Here is a 20,834-nt window from a genome sequence, read left to right on the forward strand (position 1 = left end):
CATTAAAAATCTTACTGTTCAAAAACTTTTGACAGGTAGTGTAGGCTGATTATTCTTATAGATTGAAACAAATATGCTTTAGCCAGGATAAAGAGTATGAAAAGTGCTCTGAGTTGCTGCAGAAAAAAAAAGAAAAAAGAAAAAGAGCAACAACAAAAACATGTTGCCGGAAGAGGGGCTTATTTAAAATGCAATTTGATTGTCTGCCAGCAGGAGGCGCTTTGAGAGCGGTAGATCTAGCGGTTTCTCCAGTAACGGCTGTAATAAAATCAGCTCCATTCATGAACGCGTCTTAATCAGATAAAATGAAAATACCATCGAAACTTTTCTGAAGACAGTCCTTTCCTTTCAGACATACATTCATATAAAACTCCCGCAACATGTTTTGATTTTGAAACGTGCCCGCTGCTACGTTGTTCATTCAAAACATTGTGGAAAAAGAGAACATCAATGCGGAGAAGATGTTGTTTATGGCGAAACCGAAACAAAGCCGTTCACACAGAATGCATATTTATCGCATTTTCTATAGAGACATCCATCACCGTTGCACTCGCGTCTCCCACAAGAGAGCCGCACGTTTAGAAAGCCAATATTATGCACTTTTTTCAAAGGTAGTAGTGTTATTTTATTGCTTTGAAGAAACGTGAATTAGTAATATTTTGCTCGATGCGCCCTCTTGTGGCCTTAAGAGAGAAGCCAAAAGCTTTTTTACCCCTAACTGAAATTATGCCTTTTAAATTTGAATTTAATTCGAATATTGATAATATTTAAGTACAAAATTTGAATTTAGTTTCTCAGCCAGTTTGACAGCCCTACATAGCAGACGCTTGGAGTAGAGCAGACCGTGCACTCGCACAAATGTGGCCACGTCAAATTTTAACGTTTAACATTTTCTTTCTCAAAAATGGTCGCAGTCTAGAGCCCTGTAACATGATGAAAATGGCTTTCCTGCTTCTGTACTTTTTTTGTTGGTGTACAGTTGTGTCACGTTCTTTGTTCTCGTTTCTGTAGCTTGCGGTTGAGGGAGATGATGAGACGCTCCCTCCGCGCTGCAGGTTTGGGCCGCCACGAATCTGGCCCTTCCTCCAGCGACCACCAAGACCCTGTTTCACCCCCTATTGCACCTCCCAGCTGGGTACCAGACCCTCCACCAATGGATCCTGGTGAGTTCAGCGGTTTTTGAGTCATAACTAGGGATGGGTACTTAGAACCGTTACGTAATTGGGTCAATACCGGACTGCCGATAAGCTTCAGGACAAACGATACTGTTATCAATACTTGCGTATTTATCTCCGTATATTTCAATGTTAATGGCGAATTAGAAGCTGCTGCTTGTCATTTTCCTTCACTGAATGATGTGGCCGACGTTTGCTCGATGTGCATGTGTCATATCCATGCGCATGTGCGGTGTGTGTTTGCGTGCAATCAGTCATGGCGGCAAGAGTGAAACATTCGAAAGTGTGGGCTAATGTTACAAAACTAAGCGACACCAGTATCAGATGCAATATATGCAGTATGTTGACACAATTTTCATTTTTGGGTGAACTATTCATTTAATGTTAATAAAATAAAACACAGAGAAAAATAACTCGCTGCTCTTGACTGAAGAACTTTAATACAGTTGCTAAAATTCAGCAGTATTAAAATAACTTTTCACATCATATCTTTTTGCACCAAATAGTATCTAACAGTATTGATAAGTATCGGTACTGGTATCAGTATTGATAAAATGTAAACGATACCCATCCCTAGTCATAACAGATGTATTGCATGCATGTGATAGCCTGATGTCTCACAAAACCATCTTCTCCGCTAGACGGTGACATTGATTTCATCCTGGCCCCTGCAGTGGGCTCCCTTACCACGGCTTCCACAGGCACTAACCAGGGACCCAGCACTTCCACCATCCCAGGTATGTGAACCGGCCTCCCAAAGGACAATCTGCGCCAGTGGTTCTCAACTGGTTTTACTCCAGGACCCAGATTTTGCTTTGGACATCCATGGTGACCCAATAAGAACAGTGTTACTTTAGTATAATTAATTAGTATTATAATAATATAGTTTTTGTTAATATTTTGTATTAGATTTTGTTTTAATAATTTATGATTTTACTTAAATTTTAGTTAAAGTTGTAGTAATTAATTTTTGTCTTTTATTATTTTTAATTAAAAATATATTTTTTAGTGATTTTAATAATTTCAATTTAAATCAAATGGAAATGTTGCCTTGGCAAAACTATATAAAATAAGTTTATTTTTATTTTTTTATATACATTTATATATTTTTATATTTTGTTTCATTTAGTGTTTAATATATTTCAAGTAACAAAAAATTTTTTTTTAAGTTGTGGTTTCAGTTAATGAAAATAACCCTGAATTAGAATATACATGCAACCTGTTTTTCAGTCACAATCCCTCCAGTTGAGATCCACTGCTCTGTGCTGTCATTTATAAAACTTTCTTGTAGCATGTTTTCAATATTTCCCATGTCTTCTCAAGGACCTTCTTCTGAACCATCAGTAGTGGAATCTAAAGACCGGAAGGCCAACGCACACCTGATTCTGAAGCTAATGTGTGACAGCGTCGTCCTGCGACCTCACTTAAGAGAGCTGCTCTCTGCCAAGTACGGCACACTCCTGCTGCTCTAAGATAGCCAGCCTCTCTTTAGCAGACCTTGAGTGTTTGTTTTGCTGTTGTTTGATAGGGATGCTCGTGGGATGACTCCATTCATGTTGGCGGTGAGCGGGAGAGCTTACCCAGCAGCCATTACTGTTTTAGAAGCAGCACAGAAAATAGCCAAAGGTGAGTATATGGCTGCAGTTTAACTCCTGTGTTATTTTAGAATTAATAATATACATTATAGTTTTTTATTAGATTTTATATATATATTATTATTATTATTATTATTTTTTTTTTTAAAGTTTAAGTAATTTAGTTGTTAGTTTTTTTTAAATGTCTATAGTTTTTATTTAAATTTTTGTTATTTTAGTATTTCAAGTTAAACTAAACGAAAATGAGATTAAGTCATTTTAAGGTTTTTTTTCAATATTTATTTCAGTTTTTTATTTTAATTTTGGGGTTTTGTCTTTTAGTTTATTTATTTTTTTAAATGTCTACAGAGTTTGTATTTATTTATTTTAGGACTTCAAGTGAAACTAAATGAAAACGAAAAATTACACAATTTTACTTTTTTTTTTTTTCTTCTTTTTTTCTTTTCAATATTTTATTTAATTTCAGTTAACATTATTTTATTTCAAGTAACAAATATTTTTAATGGGTTTAGTTAACTATAATAACCTTGGTTTAACTTGCTGAGATGCATTTGCCATGTTTCGAAATGTTTAGAGACCATTAGATGCCGTTTGGGGGCAGTCGTGGCCTATTGGTTAGAGAGTCTGACTTGTAACCTAAAGGTTGCAGGTTCGAGTCTCAGGTCTGGCAGGGATTGTAGGTGGGGGGAGTGAATTACCAGCGCTCTCTCCACCCTCAATACCACGACTGAGGTGAGACCCAACTGCTCCCCAGGCGCCGCAGTATCGGCTGCCCACTGCTCCGGGTGTGTGTGCGTGTTTGTTCACTACTGTGTGTGCGCACTTGGATGGGTTAAATGCAGAGCACAAATTCCAAGTATGAGACACCATACTTGGCCACACGTCCTTCCTTCCTTTCCTTTTTGTTTATAAATCTGATCTGGATCTCATATATGGTTTAGGTGAACTGGGTCTTGGAGAGAAAGAGGATGCAGCATCTGTGTTCATGGAGATGATCTGTCCTTCAGGCACAAACCCAGATGACTCTCCCCTCTACGTCCTGTGCTGTAACGATACCTGCAGCTTCACCTGGACCGGAGCTGAACACATCAACCAGGTACAAACTCCAGTGAAATTTATTTGTCTGATTTTCAAAGTGTATAATATTATTCATACAGAAAAATGAAAGCTTGCTTTTTTTGCATTAAATAGTTTTAAAGATATTTATTCTTTACATAAAAAAACTGTTGAGAAGCACTGAGCTAAATGGTTTTATAGAATGGCACTGGGAGACTAATGGCGCTTTTCCACTGCATGGTACGGCTCGGTACGAAAATATGAATAAATACTTATAGTAGAATAAATAATACAAAAATAACACTGATTTGCTACAAGCTTTGCATAAAAAAATCAAGATGACATGATGCAAGCTAAATGTTGATTTATTACTGAAAACTGTACTTTTCAAAAACACTGAAATGTAGAGAAACCATTACTGCTCAACTGTAGACTGCATGTATTTTAGTAAGTGCTGTCAATCGATAAAAAAAAATTAACTAATTAACCGCACATTTTTTCTGAAATTAATCACGATTAATCCTACCTAACATTAAAGTTTTTAAAAATACTTTTACATTGCAATAATTTCACATTCAATCTTTAAATTAATGTAGAAACAACATAAAGACAGTATATTTTTAATATTTGTATAATGGCATCTTTTTTTTTATTACTGAAGGCCAGTATCACTCTGATGTCTTTATGAAATAGTTTTTTCCCCTAATATTTAACCATTGATTAGCCATTCAACATAACAAAGCTGTCAGTTTTAACATTTATTACACTACTTAAAATAACTTTTAATTTAAGTGAACTTAAATATTTACCTGTGCCCTTAGGAAATATACAGAAATTGAATACATTTATCAAACACTAGATTCTAAATTAAATATAGGTGAATCCTTAAAGCTACAAAAGTTATTAATTTCCTCTTTTTTTCTTTTGATCTTTGATTAATAGACATCACAGCAGTTGGTCATTAGGTTTTTTGGCTGCTATTTCTTTAAGAGGGAGATGGTGCTGGGCTGCTCCAGGACAGTTTGGAAAACCACTGCATTTCAGAGATATGTTCTTAAATGTGACTCATATTACAAATACATACATGCACAGTTTTAAGGTAGCTTTAATCGCCTTTTTGCTAACTTCATGACTTAACTGACCACATAACTACGACATTGCATGCTCGTAATTTCTTTCGTGACTTGTATATAAAATGATACAGGCTACAGCGCGCGCTGTACTTACTGAAGTCTAACAAGTTGCTGCCAATTTAAAGTTTTCCAAAACTATTACTTATGTGGTTACGTTTCGGCTATAATAATCCCTAGAAAGCAGCAAGGTAGATCACTAGGTTGTAAAACCGTAATCTCTCGTTTCATCTCCAGACTGAAGCGAACGTCTCCCACTGCATACTGTGACTGCTGGGAGAAGTGTAAATGCAAGACCCTCATCGCGGGCCAGAAAGCAGCTCGTTTAGATCTGCTCTACAGGCTGCTGACCACCACTAATCTAGTTACCACTCCTAACAGCAGGTATGTTCAAGGAATGAGTACTTTAAGTCCTGCTCCAACTTTCTGTTGTCAAACCATATTTTTGGGTCATCAGGGCAACATCCAGTCAGTGTTCTGTGTCACTGTTTGTGTCTGGCAGGGGAGAGCACATCTTACTATTCCTGGTGCAGACTGTTGCAAGGCAGAGCGTGGAGCATTGCCAGTATCGACCACCTCGCATTATGAATAATCATTGTTTACATTATCAATCATTGGTCTCACTTCAGAGTAATTGTGCACATTCTTGATAGTAAAATGTATATGTAGTGTTATTTTGTAAGGCTTAATTACAACAATTAATCAGAAACAATAAATACAATGAAAAATACATTGATTTTTATTTTATTTGATATTTTACCTTTGTGATTTTAAGTCAAGTTGGATGTTATCCTAAATTTAGGAGGTTATTTATGATCATTTTTAAGAAGTTTCTTAGAAAATCGCAAGAAAAAAAGATCTTTACTTTTTGGGGTATACAAAATATTCTTAATTTTTTCTCTGAAGTAGAAAAATAGCAGTTTTTATTCTTAAGAATGTTTTATAAATCTGGCGCCTGGATTCCTAGGGGCAACATGAAACTGTGTTTGCAATGCTTTAAACTTTTGCTGCAAAGAAATGGAGATATGGAGGACTGGGAAATACCAAGAGAATACTTATTATTACATTGTAGGGGAAGATAAAGCTGGGTATTGTCAGCGTATAGATGAAAAGAGACACCATATTTTTAAAAAAATAGAAGCCAAGGGGAGCAAATACATGGAAAACAACACAGGGCCAAGGATTGAACCTTGCGGAACACCACAACCATGAGGAATGTCAGAAGAACAGTAATGCCCTAATCAAACAGTAAAACACCTATTTGACAAATAAGAGCGAAACCACTGTAAAACCATACCACAAAGTCCTACACAAGACTCCAGGCGTCACAGAAGAATGTTGTGGTCAACTAAATCAAATGCAGCACTTAGGTCTAAGAGCCATGGGTTTCCCTGAATCTGTCGTGAGAAATGTCATTTAAGATTATTAACAGGGCCGATTCAATGCTATGTAAAGCTTTAAAACCTGATTGAAAGACTTAATTAATAGTTATCCGTCAAGAAGGACTGTAGTTGAGCCAGTACAACTCAACATGTTCATGGTTTTATTGTGCATGATTGATTAGTGAATGTATGGAGAACATTGTTTTTTGTTTTGTGTTCTTTAATGTGTGTCTGTCTTTCTCTCAGACTCAGATATGCCGGATCATGACCTGGAGCCTCCACGCTTCGCCCAGCTGGCTCTAGAGCGTGTGTTGCAGGACTGGAACGCACTGAAATCCATGATAATGTTCGGCTCTCAGGAAAACAAAGACCCGTGAGTAGAACATTGAACATTGGCAAATTTCATTGTACATATTCAGCTTTCAAGACGTTTTTGTGGACATAACGTGTCGTATTGTTTCAGACTAAGTGCCAGCAGCAGAATCGCTCACCTTTTGCCAGAAGAGCAGATGTACCTGAACCAGCAGAGCGGCACCATCAGGCTGGACTGTTTCACACATGGCCTTATCGTCAAGTGTGCACCAGACATCACTGTGAGTCAAAGAAACTGCAGTTGTGCTTTTACATCCATGAATATTTCATTATTTTCAGGGTTCCCACTCTAAGCCAAATGTCAAATTCCCTGACTATTCCCTGACTTTTCCCTGACTTTCACTGACTAAAAAGCTGAATTTCAATTACCTATAATGAACTGAAAAACAGGCTGCTGTTGTGCTTAGCACTGAGCAGACAAAAACCAGCCACAGACAGTATTTTAAATCTATCCATTTGCAAGCTTTGTTTTACTTGTTCACAGACGTTTTTAGTATAAAACTAAGTTAAACACGCATACGCACTACTTTTTTTTTTTGCTTTTACCCATTAAATGCACTTGTTAAACGCTCTGAAGGATTTTCTGTTTGTCATCAAGTTCACCATTCAGTCGTTTAGTTTTTGCTTTTCTGTCATCTACTTTTAACACCCAGTTTTGAAGTGGTCATTTTGTAGCCAAAGCTCTTGAAAGTTACATTTTCCTGGCATGTTTGCCTTAGTTAACAGGTACAGCCTGGTGACTGCATTTGACTTAAGAGATTGCCAGTTGACAAGCAGGAAGGGAATAAAATGGCGCTGAAAAATAGCGGCCTAACCATAACAATAGGCAAAACGCGTGAAACAATGCAATAAAAAATTACAAAATTACATTTTGATAAATGGAAACTAAAATTTAAAGCGACAAACAAAAATCCCTCCCTGATATTCCATGACTTGGACAAAAAAATATCAAACTCCCTGACTTTCAATGTCTGGAATAGACCTTTTAAAATTCCATGATATTCCAGAAATTCCGTGACCCGTGGGAACCTTGATTTTGCATGTTACTTTTCCAGCTAATCTTGATTAGTTTATTATGAATTTTTTTTAAATCTGTTTATATCTACATGATTTTTTCAGTGTAATAGCAGCAGTTTTGCTAACTGTCTGCTCTTGCTCTTGTTGTTCTCCAGTTTATTGACACGCTGTTGGGGACCCTGGTGAAGGAGCTGCAGAATAAATACACTCCCGGTCGCAGGGAGGAGGCCGTCATCGTCACACGCAGGTTCCTGCGCTCTGTGGCCCGAGTATTTGTCATCCTCAGTGTGGAGATGGCGTCTTCCAAGAAGAAAAAGTATGTGCAGTCATGCTTATGACAATAGAAAAGGGTTTCGTAAGCATTTTGTAAAATTTAGTTGAAAAGCAAAATGTGAATACTTTATGGGTTATTCTGTGTCAACTCAACCAGAGGTCCCCGGCTCTAATTTTTTTTGATTTTGCTAATATTTTTTCTGACGAAAGACAGACATGTATAGTAATGAAAGCCAAAATATTAGATGTCATGGATGAATATTGACCGAGTAATCCACTATTTTGAAGTAGGGGGTCAAAATGGCAGAAAGATGGCAGCATCATAATGTTGATTTTACACCGAGATTGGTAGGTCTGTTAGTAAAATCTGTTCACTTTAGCAATCTTTGTTGCATTATGTGCCAATGGTGACCATTCAAAAATGAGGAAACGGCACTTTTCAAGTTTTTTTCTTGGAGCCATATTGAAATTCCAATATCTCTGCAACCGAACTATATAGGGCCTTAAAAATGAAGATGCCAAAAGGAAAGTTTGTTAAGACCCAAAATCTAAAAGGGCATTAAAATATCTTTAAAGGGGTCATATGATGCTGCTAAAAAGAACATTATTTTGTGTATTTGGTGTAATGAAATGTGTTTATGCGGTTTAAAGTGGAAAAAATGAAATCGCATCATATGACCCCTTTAATACTTGAGTTACAGGCATGCAAACTTTGGAGAAAAAAAACTTAAAGTGCTGTTTCCCCATTTTTGAATGGTCACCATTTGCACATAATACAACACAGATTGCTAAAGTCAACAGATTTTACTAACCAATCTCTCTGTAAAAATAACGTTATGATGCTGCCATCTTTCTGAAGTCATTTTTACCCCTCTGTAATTTGGCTCTGAATCTCAGGTGAAAATTGCTATTTTGACCTCCCTTTACAAAATAGTGGATTACTCATCCATGACATTTAATATTTTGACTTTCATCACTATACATGTCTGTCTGTCTTCAGAAAAAAATCAAAAATTTGAGCCGGGGAAGTTTTTGAAATTTGGTTGATTTGACACTGAATGACCCTTATGCAAAACACATTGTCTAATGATCTTATCATTAAATGCTAATATAGTAGTCTTTCATGTTTAATGTTGATTTTAACCCTATAAAGGCTATGATATGCAAGTGTCTAAGGCTTCTAAATGATCAACATCTCTAAATGATCAAAACTGCTGAAAATCCTGTTTTTCACATTAAGGTTGTAACGGTATTAGATTTTCATGGTATGATAATATTCTCAAAAAACGTCACTGTATACATTATCATACTATGTGATTTGATATCGATTCATTTGTAAATATTTCAGGTATTAAAGGGGTCATATGATGCGATTTCAATTTTTCCTTTCTCTTTGGAGTGTTACAAGCTCTTGGTGCATAAAGAAGATCTGTAAAGTTGCAAACACTAAAGTCTCAAAACCAAAGAGATATTCTTTATAAAAGTTAAGAGTTAACCACGCCTACCTAAAATGGCGGAAAATAATGTGTTTTTTGAACTTTAAACCACATAAAAGCATTTCATTACACCAAATACACAAAATAATGTTCTTTTTAGCAGCATCATATGACCCCTTTAAGGAAAAAAAGTCTCCTGGTGGGAATCAAAATCAACTAATGCTGTAAACTATACAGGGACCCCTCTCATTTGGTGCATTAATATAACATTACAATTGCTATTATATAACTATTATATAACTACTATAATAAAATATTATATTCATTTTATACTTACTATATTGAACTTGTATAGTTAAAAAAAATATATTTGTCTAAAGGTTTAGTAAACTGTTCCATTTAAAAATATATATTTTTTCATATGTCAGACTTTACAGAGATAAGAATATATATTGACTTTTCTTCTTAATGGAAGAATAATAATCACATTGCTCATGCTCACATTCTCTCTCTTTTGCTTTTCCTTCAGTAACTTCATCCCGCAGCCCATCGGGAAGTGCAGGCGTGTTTTCCAGGCTCTGTTGCCGTACGCGGTGGAAGAGCTCTGCAATGTGGCCGAGTCCCTGATCGTGCCGGTGCGGATCGGCATCGCTCGCCCTACAGCGCCCTTCACTCTGGCCAGTACCAGCATCGATGCTGTACAGGGCAGCGAGGAGCTCTTCTCTGTGGAGCCCCTGCCGCCACGACCCTCCCCGGATCAGTCCAGCAGGTGAGTGACGCTTCAGTCGACCAAAAATGTAGCTACATGTAGCTTCCTGCATCTCAGTGGTTTTCAACGTTTTTGACTCCAAGCCTCCCATGTAGACTTTTAGGTTTCCTCTGGTACATCTGCTACAATCACAAAGTTTAATTTCAAAGCTTTTTCTAATTTACAGAAATTGAGTGTAAATACAGGGCTCCAGACTGCGACCATTTTTTCTGCCTGTGCGACTAAATTTTGTGCGGTCGCACTGGCACGACCACCGCAATTTTCGATTTATAAGCGCTGCCATTTCTGTTGCATATGAGAAACATCAAACGGCAAACGAAACCACGCTATTAGTTTGAACTGCGCAGGCTTCGAGTGTAGTGCCTGGTTTATACTCGCCGCGTCAGCAGGAGAGCGAAGTTGCGTGCAGCAAAAATTACGCGAATATTGAGGAAACGATGGATGGTTTTCAAGTGAAAGTAAAGTAAAAGACTGCTTCTTAAACCAGAGAGGGTGAACATGTTGGTATTCTTGTGGGGGGAAAAAAACATGCAAGCACGGTCACCGACAGCAAGTTTAGTTTTACTTTTCTTTTTGTTTTCATTTTGAAAAGCTTGTTATCTTTGCTGTTTACCTCACGTTACGCTATGGAGGCTCTTTTATTTTTATTTTTATTTGATTCCTCTGTGTTTGCTAAACGTTCTGTACTTTATTAGTCGGTATATAATACAGCATGTGGTGTATGCCATGCCTCGTCTTATTCGTTTTTGTTAATAAACGTTTTGTAAGCTAGTTTGTCATTGTATCTTACCGTTTTATTGTTGTTGTGCTTTTTAATTAAGAATAACAATGAATCCATCTTTTGTTTTAGTCTTAAAAAGTGAAAGGTGTGTAGAAATAAGAAAGAAAAACAGACAATTATCTTTTCTTGTAAAACATGACAAGATCGCGAAATCGAAAGTGAAAGCATCTGAAGCCCGGCTTATAACATGGCAAAAGAGGAACTCCCATTCACAAAATTCAAATCACAATTAATACTACTGATGAAAAAGAACGGGCTGAATGTTAACCACTTTCATTTCCATATAACTATAAACTATGATAAAAGTTCATCAGCATGCATTGATTAATCCCATGTTGTAGCACACAAAAAAAAAAAGATTGCGACCAAATCATGTGCTTGTGCGACCAACTGAGAAAGTTAGTCGCAAAAGAGCGACCAGTGGGAAGAATGAGTCTGGAGCCCTGCAATATTAAAATTTGGAACTAAATTATAATCATTACACTTCAGAATTGCAGAATCTTCTTCAGGGTTTCTTCTCTTTTTAGCCAGTGAATTTACATGATGTTTTCAGTCATTTGTGCTTTACTGGATAAAAATTAAAGATCAAGATTTTAAAAAATAAATAAATACTTCACTCTATTTTACCCAATTAAAATATTTTAGGGCTCAGCGTAACTAAAAAAAAGTTTTTTCTCAACTCCTAAAGCGTTTTTTAATCTCTAAATTAGGGATGGGCATTCCAAGCAAAAATAATATTCGAAAATTGCTGGGTATTATTCGATTATTATTCAAAAATCGCACCCCTCCCCCACAAGCACGCACAAACACCCATAAACAGAGATAGATGGAGAGAGACGGGATTCATGCTTTCAATCTGTATGATAAACTGTTTAATTCAGAAGTTAGGCTACCTTAACTCAAGCCATATAATGATTGTAACGTGCTGAAACATATTAATACAATAAACATAACTGAATGACGGCACTTATTAACAACTGTCCGTCGATTAGCATAAATCAACTGCTCATAAGGCTAGGACATTTCCATTTAAAAAAATTGAATCCCTGAAGGGAATAGATACGAGATGGGAGGAAAAATATACTTCAATATCTTCTGTCGCAATTATATCTTTGGGTAATTACACTGTATGTAAACTGTAGGCATCAGGGAGCCGTTATTAATATGCGGTGCATTGAAATCGCTTATGAACGCGCGCTTGTTTTTTACTTTCACTTTCGAGATTCGCGATCACATACGGAGCAGCACTCGGCAGTACTTACCACACATTTTACAAGATTAGATGTTTGTCAGTTGTGCTCAGGATCTGCAAATCATTCGCCATCATCCTATCAGTCATCTCTCCTTACTCTGTTTATGTGGTAAGTGAAATGTTATGTACTGTAATGTAACAGGCTACCATTAGCAAGCGGCTAATCATGTCCCTTTAGTGGCTCCGTAGAATGCGTTATTTGTTTTCCGCGCCTTTCTGAATACGGATTCAGCCACACCTCTAACCCAGTCGGGGGTGTTTGTGGTCCGCACAGAGCTTATTTGACATCGTCCCAAGTTACTGTAACAATTATATGCTATGCAAGTCTTTTTTTATGCCACGCAAGTCTACAGTGTGCGCGTGAGGCAATGTTTTCTTCTGTTGTCTTTGACAGCTTTTAGGTGCGTTGTTGGCAGCGCCACCCTCTGCTTACATGAACACGTGTTCACCACTGCATCAGCACGGAAAACATGGGGACATTTTTTAAGACAATAATCGCACAACCTATTCGATATTCTATAATTAAATCAGCTAATCGAATATTCGAAAATCGTGACCCATTCCTACTCTAAATCATCATTATATTGCATTATATTATATTTTGCCCCCCACAATTAAAACTACAGAGCTTTTTCTATCCAATAAAATATTTTATAGCTTGGCATAACTAGAAAAATGTATATTAAAAAAAATTATTAATTTATGTACATGAGTTTTCAGGTCTAGAAATCACATTTTTTGGCTTTTTTGGCTAAAAGTAGGTTTTATATATCCTGTTTTTTCCAAGACAATGGTAATTCCGGCTTGAGGGTGTGAATTAAAATAATAAATATTTTTTTATAATTTAAGCTATTTTAAAGCTTATTTAAAAAACATTTTAAGTCATTATAACACCACCTTGGAAGTTTGCTGAGGCCACTGGATTGAGAACCACTATTGTAGACTAAGAATTAGAAAAATTTACTGTCAAATAAAAATAAAGAAAATAAGAATAATCTATCTAACTACAAGCAACAGCACAAATAAATACAATAGAGTAAAGATACAAATAAAATAAACAGTGATTTTCAGGTTTTTTAGTTAGGTCTAACATTAGTTTTTAGGTACAGAAATTGAATGAAGTAATGTAAATGTAAAATAACATTGCATATTTTACTGTATAAATTAAAGTTACAAAAGCTCTTCAATCTAAGAGCAGTGAGTGATTTCCTTGTTGTTGCTGTATGATTAATATTAATAAATATTAATAATATTAATTAATAAATAATATATACTGATCCAGTGCACTGAAACTGTACGTTGAGCCGGCTATGTCTGCTATAGGATATTTACCAAGACGTGCATTTTGACAATCTTTGTGTGAATTTGTCCATTCAAACACAATACTTCACAGAGAGCTTAATATTGTCACGTGTTCTGAGGTGTGGGTTTGTGCGCTTCGGATGAGCGCACGCACAAATCTTTTTACTGTGCGCACGAGCTCGCGTCTTCGGTCTCTTAAATGTTTAAACTGGCAAAGCTTAAATGAGTTTACTTTAAACACCGATATCAACGTGTGCTGTTAAGGTCTCACCTGTGCATGTTGCGCTATCAGCACGATGACGGAATAAATGACTGCTCATATTCCAGCATACGGCACTTGCATTGAACAAGAGTGAATGCTTTGTCCATGTTTTTTTTTTGTATTAACGTTGTTGTAATGTATTGGGAAGCCAGAATGTGCATCCATCAACAGAAACATGCATTAGCCGAACCCTGTTTGTTTTACGTGTTGTTTATAACAAACCATATTACAGATGTGTTGTCAGAATTAAGTTGAAGCTGTTGCTACACTGAAGCTATTGCAGGGTACTCTAATAGAGCTTATTGAAGTTGTCATTAATGCTGGTGTTGTCTGCTGTCTTGTGCCTCTCAGCTCCAGTCAGTCAGCCTCTTCTTACATCATCAGGAACCCTCAGCCCCGCCGCAGCAGCCAGTCCCAAACGGCCCGTGGCCACGACGAGGAGCAGGATGATATTGTTTCTGCTGACGTAGAAGAGGTGCGATGCTATATTGTTCTATCACTTGTTTTAAAGTTTGTTTGTTTTGCCTGAAGCTCTTTCTCTAAATGCTCCCTGGCTGTTCACTTGTTCAGGTAGAGGTTGTGGAGGGCGTTGCAGGTGAGGAGGATCACCATGATGACCAGGAGGAGCAGGGCGAGGAGAACGCAGAGGCCGAAGGGCAGCATGATGAGCACGATGAAGATGGTAAACACATGATCGCACAGACACTATACACTTAACAGGACTTGCGAATGAGACACAGAAATTTGTTTCATCTCATAAGGTGTTATTTACGTTCTTAGAACACATGCCAGTATGGCTGAGTGATAAATCAATATTTATCTGGAAAAATTAAAGGTCTTAAGAACAAACCACCAAAGTAAAAGTTTGGTTTAACTTGAAGAAAATGTGACAAGAATAATATGACCTTTTTTAATAGTTAAATGTAGTCCTCCTCATTTTAAAAATAATAAGGAATATTATGCAACCCAAGATATTTTTATCCATGATTTAATAATTAAGTTCTGTTTTGCAGCATCTTATTTCACAAATTAAAAAAAAAAAAAATCTGATTTTGTTTTGTAAATTGTTATATTTTCATTTGATTGCATTTTAAAAGATCGATTAATTTGTTGAATTTTTATTCATACATTTAATTAGACAATTTTTGATAATAATTTTGTGCTAAATAATAAAACACGGAATCCAGAAAAAAATAAAAGGGAAACACAGAATTTGTGGGGAAATTTTTTTTTGATTTCATGGGGACCTAAATTATTAGTTTACTATAATTAGTTTACTGTGTGGAGTTCACTTGTAAACAGACAAGTTATGTTTACATTCATTCTTCACATCTAACAAACATGTGAGATGTATTTACTTCCCATTAATGGTATGAAATGAATATCGTGATAAATATTGATATTGAATGATATGGGAAAAAATACTGTGATAATATTTTTGCCCATATTGCCCAGCCCTGCATGGCAGTGCATTTCCTGCTGCGCTATTAGGAATTTTTGTATTACAAGAAAAACACAAATGTGTTTGAAACACTGGTGCTCGTTGTCCTTTTGTCTAGAAGCCAACAGTTTCTTCTATAAATGAGGCTGAGGTCACAAATAATTGCTAATCGTTTTTCTTACAGGGAGCGACATGGAGCTGGATTTATTGGCTGCTGCTGAGACCGAGAGTGACAGTGAGAGTAACCATAGCAACCAAGATAACGCCAGTGGCCGCAGGAGCGTTGTGACCGCCGCCACCGCTGGATCTGAAGCAGGTGCTTCACTTTATCAAAATTGCAGCAATTACTGTAATTGTGGTGCTCCCTCCTATTTTGTTTTGCTCTCCACATAACCTGCTGAGTGTACAGGAAGCTATAATGGCTTCAGATAAAAACTATAAACGCATTTTGTTTTGAATTTGTCCCTGTGGCACCTGTAGAATTATATTTGGTGGGTCAACCAGTCTATTTTTCATTTTTCCTATGAAATTGAGTGTTTATCTTCTGTTGGCAGAAATGACCGATACATTAGTTAGATTAGTATAGACTAGTTGGCCTAAGTTTGACCCTGGAGCACAAAAGCAGTCATAAGTAGCACAGGTATATTTGTAGCAATAGCCAACAATACATTGTGAGTCATAATTATCGGTTTTTCTTTTATTCCAAAAATCATTAGGATATTAAGTAAAGATCATGTTCCATGAAGATATTTTATAAATTTTCTTCCGTAAATATATCAAAACTTAATTTTTGATTGGTAATATGTATTGCTAAGAACTTCATTTGGACAACTTTAAAGGCGATTTTCTCAATATTTTTATTTATTTATTTGTATTTTTTTTGCACCCTCAGATTCCAGATTTTCAAATAGTTGTATCTCGGCCAAATATTGTCCTATCCTAACAAATCAATGGAAAGCTTATTTATTCAGCTTTCAGATGATGTATAAATTTCAGTTTCGAAAAATTTACCCTTATGACTGGTTTTGTAGTCCAGGGTACTTATTTTACTTATTATGATTAATTTACCCAAAATGTATTTTTATTTTATTTTTAATTTTTATATTTATTTATTTAAATGAACGTGTACATTAATCCACATTCAAATAAATGTAAATGTACCCGAGTTATCCAAAATGCCATTTTTTGTTGGCAGATGCTTTGCCTGATGTAGAAAAACAAATGAGAAAAAACAAAAAGAAAAGGGAAAAAAATCAAACAACAATGAAGAACAAAGAGGGACAAAAATTTTTAATTCCTATACCTGGAGTGTCATCAAATAGAATTGCAAATAATTCATTTTCAAACATTTTTGTAACACCTCACATTTGCTGTAGGTCAAACGAACAGGTAGCCCCTCCCAAAACTCCCGCCATTGGTTGAGCACATGTGTCACTCATAGGGTTGCAAAGGGGTGGAAAATTTCCGATAAATTTCCGGAAACTTTCCAAAAATCCCTGGCATATTCCAAAAAATCCTGGAAAGTTCCCAAAATTTCTGAAATGTTTCCGAAATTTACTGGAAATTTTCCACCTTTTTGCAACCCTAGTCACTCAAACCAACTGTGTTGTAATTCTGTTTGACGCCACTATGGTGCAGAAAAACAAACTCTTCACTTTTAAACTATAACGTAAAAAATAAATTGTGTGTGCGTTTGATAATTGTGATGCCGGCTTCAGCATAACCTTCCACTCTGTTTTTTTCCTGAAGGTGCCAGCAGCGTTCCTGCTTTCTTCTCCGAGGACGACTCCCAGTCGAATGACTCCAGTGACTCGGACAGCAGCAGCAGTCAGAGTGATGATGTGGATCAGGAGACTTTCCTGTTGGACGAGCCTCTAGAGAGAACCACGGGCTCAGCGCATGCTAACAGTGCGGCCCAGGCGCCGCGGTCCATGCAGTGGGCTGTTCGCACGACACCCAGCCAGCGCTCCGCCGGCGGCGCCCCGTCCAGCTCATCCACACCTGCTGGTCAGTATCTCACACCACCTGTCCAAAAAAAAAAATCACCCAGTTTTTGGGAAAACAAGTCACTCCTGACGTCACATCTAGGGCTGGGTATCGATTCAGATGTCCTGATTCGATTTCGATTCGCAAGCTCGATTCGATTCCCGATTTTTTTGATTACATTCAGTGAATATAGTTTTAATACAAATGCTATTGATATACAACAATAGGGCCCTGTAAAATGCTTTTCTTATTTTTTTGGTTATCAGATGAAGGCATGAAACATTAATTTAATTTATCCTAATCAAGTGAAACCTAAACCCTTTTATTTTTTGGCAAACAATGTGCTGCACAACAGATGTTTACTGCTAAAATTAAAGTTATAGTAGTAGTAGTAGTAGCATTGTTGTCACATTGAGTCTTAAGACTGCTAAATAGTAATATATATTTCTGAAGAGCTTGCAGCTGCTGTGTATGTGATATCATATCATAATATGACGGTAGTTTTCTCAAATTAAACGGTGTAAGGGAAACAGGTCAATTTAGCTCAAAGGGAATCATTTACTAAGACATTTAAACTAGTCTAACACATAAACACACACATTCACACAAGTTGCAGGAAGAGAGAAAGTGAGGAAAGAATGAGTTTAAGAGAATGAAAATGTGAAATCCCAAGTTTATAGCAATATGTGCAATTGCATAGACCTGAACAACCATCAATCCCTTAATTAACCCTCGCCTTGAGTTCCTTGGCTGGAAGTTCAGTAGTCGTTGAAGTGACGTCTTGGGAAGCCAGTGGTTGGGCGTTGGCTGAAGATGCGGAGTTGTGGGCTGGTTGAAGTTTTGAGGTGGTCACAGACTCGAGGTGAACTCGGAGACACGGCCACCTTATGTGTGATGTCAAATACTTCCGCAGATTTGTAGTATTACTATAGCATTTCACCTGAGCATGGCATATCACGCATATTGCTTTGTTCTTGGTTCTTGTCAACACTATCACCGCTATGATAAGCACTGAATTGAATGACAGGCTTTCTGTTGTAACATCGCGCAAGGTAAGGTAAATAAGAAGGTGACATCTAGTGGAGAAGACAAATTATAAGATTCACATTAATCAGATCTTGTGTTAAATGTTTGCTGAAATAAATACCGGAAAAGATCGGTTCGCGGCTTTTGAGAATCGATATCGAATCGACGTCATTTAAAAAAACAATTAATACAAAAATCTATTTTTTGCCCAGCCTTAGTCACACCAGCTCAAAATTGCATTGTTGAAAGAAAAAAAAACACAGATAAGTCGTTAAGCCGCGTTTTCACCGCTGGTACTTTACCCAGGAACTAGGGACTTTGGGCCGGTACTCGGTGTGTTTCCACCGCAGGAACCAGGATCTAAATAAAGTTGTGATTTCAACCACCATTTATTCGGATAATTTTCAAAATATTACTGTTGTTGTGTCATGAAATGTAGTTTTAAAAGTATTTCAGGCGTGAATGTAGTTGTTTAAAACTCAAATCTGCGGTTTATTTATGAAGACAACACCTATTTAAACATGTGTTTCGCCGATTTCGGAGACGATCAGCTCCACGCGATCAGCGGGAGCTCAGTGCTCATGTTTCCAGACTAGAGCAGCCTCGACTCGGCTAGTCCTTCTGACATTTGCCGCTGGCTCTGATGTCTCTTAAGTGGTTAAACATAAAATATAATTCGTTTTGGGTAAATCTAACAGGTAATCTCTGGTCTTTATTCAATTAATCTATTAATGTTAAAATCAAAATAAAGAGGCAATACTCTTTGATATATTATTTCGTTTTGTAATGTAGGCTATATGCCTACACATTTCCCTGAAGTACATTTCTGCGGCTATTAATATGTTTAAATGAAAACGAAAGGAGGCAGTGGTATTTGATATCATATTTCGTCTTATTTTAAATATACAGTGAGGAAAATTACAGTAGCCAAGGCGAGCTGACTGATGTTAAGTACGCTGCTGTTTGCAGAATTACCGGACTTGCATCGTCCCGTCCGCAGGAGATCACACTCCTGAGTCGAACTCGCAAAGTCCAAACTACCGAGGATACAAGTCCGAAATTTGCGTACTTTGTATTGAGAAACACGCGCAGACCTACGTCACCAGACTATTTGCCTAATCTTCATGGTACTTAAGACCGCGGTGGAAACGCAGAAAGCAACAGGTCTGGGGGAAAAAAGCACCGGGTAATTTCGGTGAAAACTCGGCTCTAGTGTACATGCCAATATTTTACGATTGCATTCAGAAATGATGTAAAATTCCGGTAAATAAAATCAAACGCTCACAAACGTTATAAACACTATGACCATGCATTTTAGTTGCCCTCACTCCACAACAAAACATTTAAATTTAATGATATTCACAAAACAAATTCATATAAAACAAACATAAATTTATAGTGGCATTCGATACAAACATTATTTATTATAAAATACACCCAACCTAAATGAATTTATTTAAAATTAAACTAAAACTGCTGGCATGTGGGAAACACTTTATACAAACAAATTACCTCTCATTCAGCATAAATCCAAATGTGTGTGCTGCTTCCACATGTTTTGCATGCTTGATGATAATTGCATTGTATAGTCGCTTTGGAATATAAATCATGTCAGAAAGATTGTTTTTGAGTTGAAGGCACATGAACGCCACCACAAAGTAGCTTTTACAAGTGGGAAACTTTCGAGTTGGCGGCGAGTCAGTGAGAAAACATGGTGGATGTAATAAATACAGCTTCTGTATTGATGGTGAATTTGATTGAATTAAATTTTTTTTTTACTATAAGTCTAGCTAAGTTGCATGTACAGAATATGACCGTTTTGTACAATTATGACAGGATATATACTGTTTTATTTATATTAGTTATTTATATTAGTAAATTGAATAAAAAAATAAAAACACACCTGATGTGCATTCATTCATATTATATTATATTGTAGAAGTAGAGTTAAAAAATCTTACTGAATTTTTTGTAGAAAAAGTACATCACCCAACATTGCTCCAACTAGGGGTGTGCGCAGTGCTCCAGACTGCGACTAAATGGTCGCATTTAGCGACCATTTTTTCTGCCGATGCGACTAATGTTTGTGAGCGGTCGCACTGGCGCGACCACCGTGTTGTCCAACTCATTAGCACTGCCATTTCTGTTACATTTGAGAAACGGCAAACGAAAGCGAAACTAAACCGCGCTACGTTTCAGCTGCGCAGCGCGGACCGTTTATCAGCTCGGACCACGACGCAAACAAACTTGTCCGAGCTCAGAACAGCTTTACTCGGGAGCCAAAGTTGATTTCGCGACTCTGTTACTGCACAGATGCAACAGTGCTGCGAGATCCAGTGAGAAGCGTTTGAATTCGCTGCACAATGATACGGTTGCTGTGTGATCTAGTGAGGATCATTCAATTTCTGCACAGAAATCTGTTATAAACAGCGCTGACATACGTCAGGAAACCAGAAGCGGTAACGCCAGAGCCGTTGAGAAACACACACTTTCTCAACGGCTCTGGGTAACGCTAACTGTAACCATGGTGTTGTGGTAGAAATATGCACTTATTATGCACTTATTAATGCAAAACAATA

General features: G+C 36.9%; 1 protein-coding gene across 1 annotated transcript in view; it reads left to right on the forward strand.

Annotated features, from left to right (window-relative positions):
- Positions 1 to 20,834, forward strand: part of LOC107724991 (E3 ubiquitin-protein ligase UBR5-like) — a 77,047-nt gene that overhangs the window by 37,343 nt on the left and 18,870 nt on the right. Inside the window, exons 22-37 of the mRNA XM_016534106.1 lie at positions 1,012 to 1,163; positions 1,817 to 1,912; positions 2,499 to 2,622; positions 2,704 to 2,801; positions 3,712 to 3,866; positions 4,769 to 4,791; positions 5,194 to 5,340; positions 5,459 to 5,586; positions 6,585 to 6,711; positions 6,802 to 6,931; positions 7,883 to 8,043; positions 9,966 to 10,205; positions 14,154 to 14,277; positions 14,373 to 14,484; positions 15,428 to 15,559; positions 16,993 to 17,250. Coding sequence (XP_016389592.1) covers positions 1,012 to 1,163; positions 1,817 to 1,912; positions 2,499 to 2,622; positions 2,704 to 2,801; positions 3,712 to 3,866; positions 4,769 to 4,791; positions 5,194 to 5,340; positions 5,459 to 5,586; positions 6,585 to 6,711; positions 6,802 to 6,931; positions 7,883 to 8,043; positions 9,966 to 10,205; positions 14,154 to 14,277; positions 14,373 to 14,484; positions 15,428 to 15,559; positions 16,993 to 17,250 — 2,207 coding nt within the window. The remainder of the gene's footprint in view (positions 1 to 1,011; positions 1,164 to 1,816; positions 1,913 to 2,498; positions 2,623 to 2,703; positions 2,802 to 3,711; positions 3,867 to 4,768; positions 4,792 to 5,193; positions 5,341 to 5,458; positions 5,587 to 6,584; positions 6,712 to 6,801; positions 6,932 to 7,882; positions 8,044 to 9,965; positions 10,206 to 14,153; positions 14,278 to 14,372; positions 14,485 to 15,427; positions 15,560 to 16,992; positions 17,251 to 20,834) is intronic.

This window comes from Sinocyclocheilus rhinocerous, unplaced genomic scaffold, assembly GCF_001515625.1.
Source record: "Sinocyclocheilus rhinocerous isolate Xijiao unplaced genomic scaffold, SAMN03320098_v1.1 scaffold5141, whole genome shotgun sequence".
NCBI classification, from domain to species: domain Eukaryota; kingdom Metazoa; phylum Chordata; class Actinopteri; order Cypriniformes; family Cyprinidae; genus Sinocyclocheilus; species Sinocyclocheilus rhinocerous.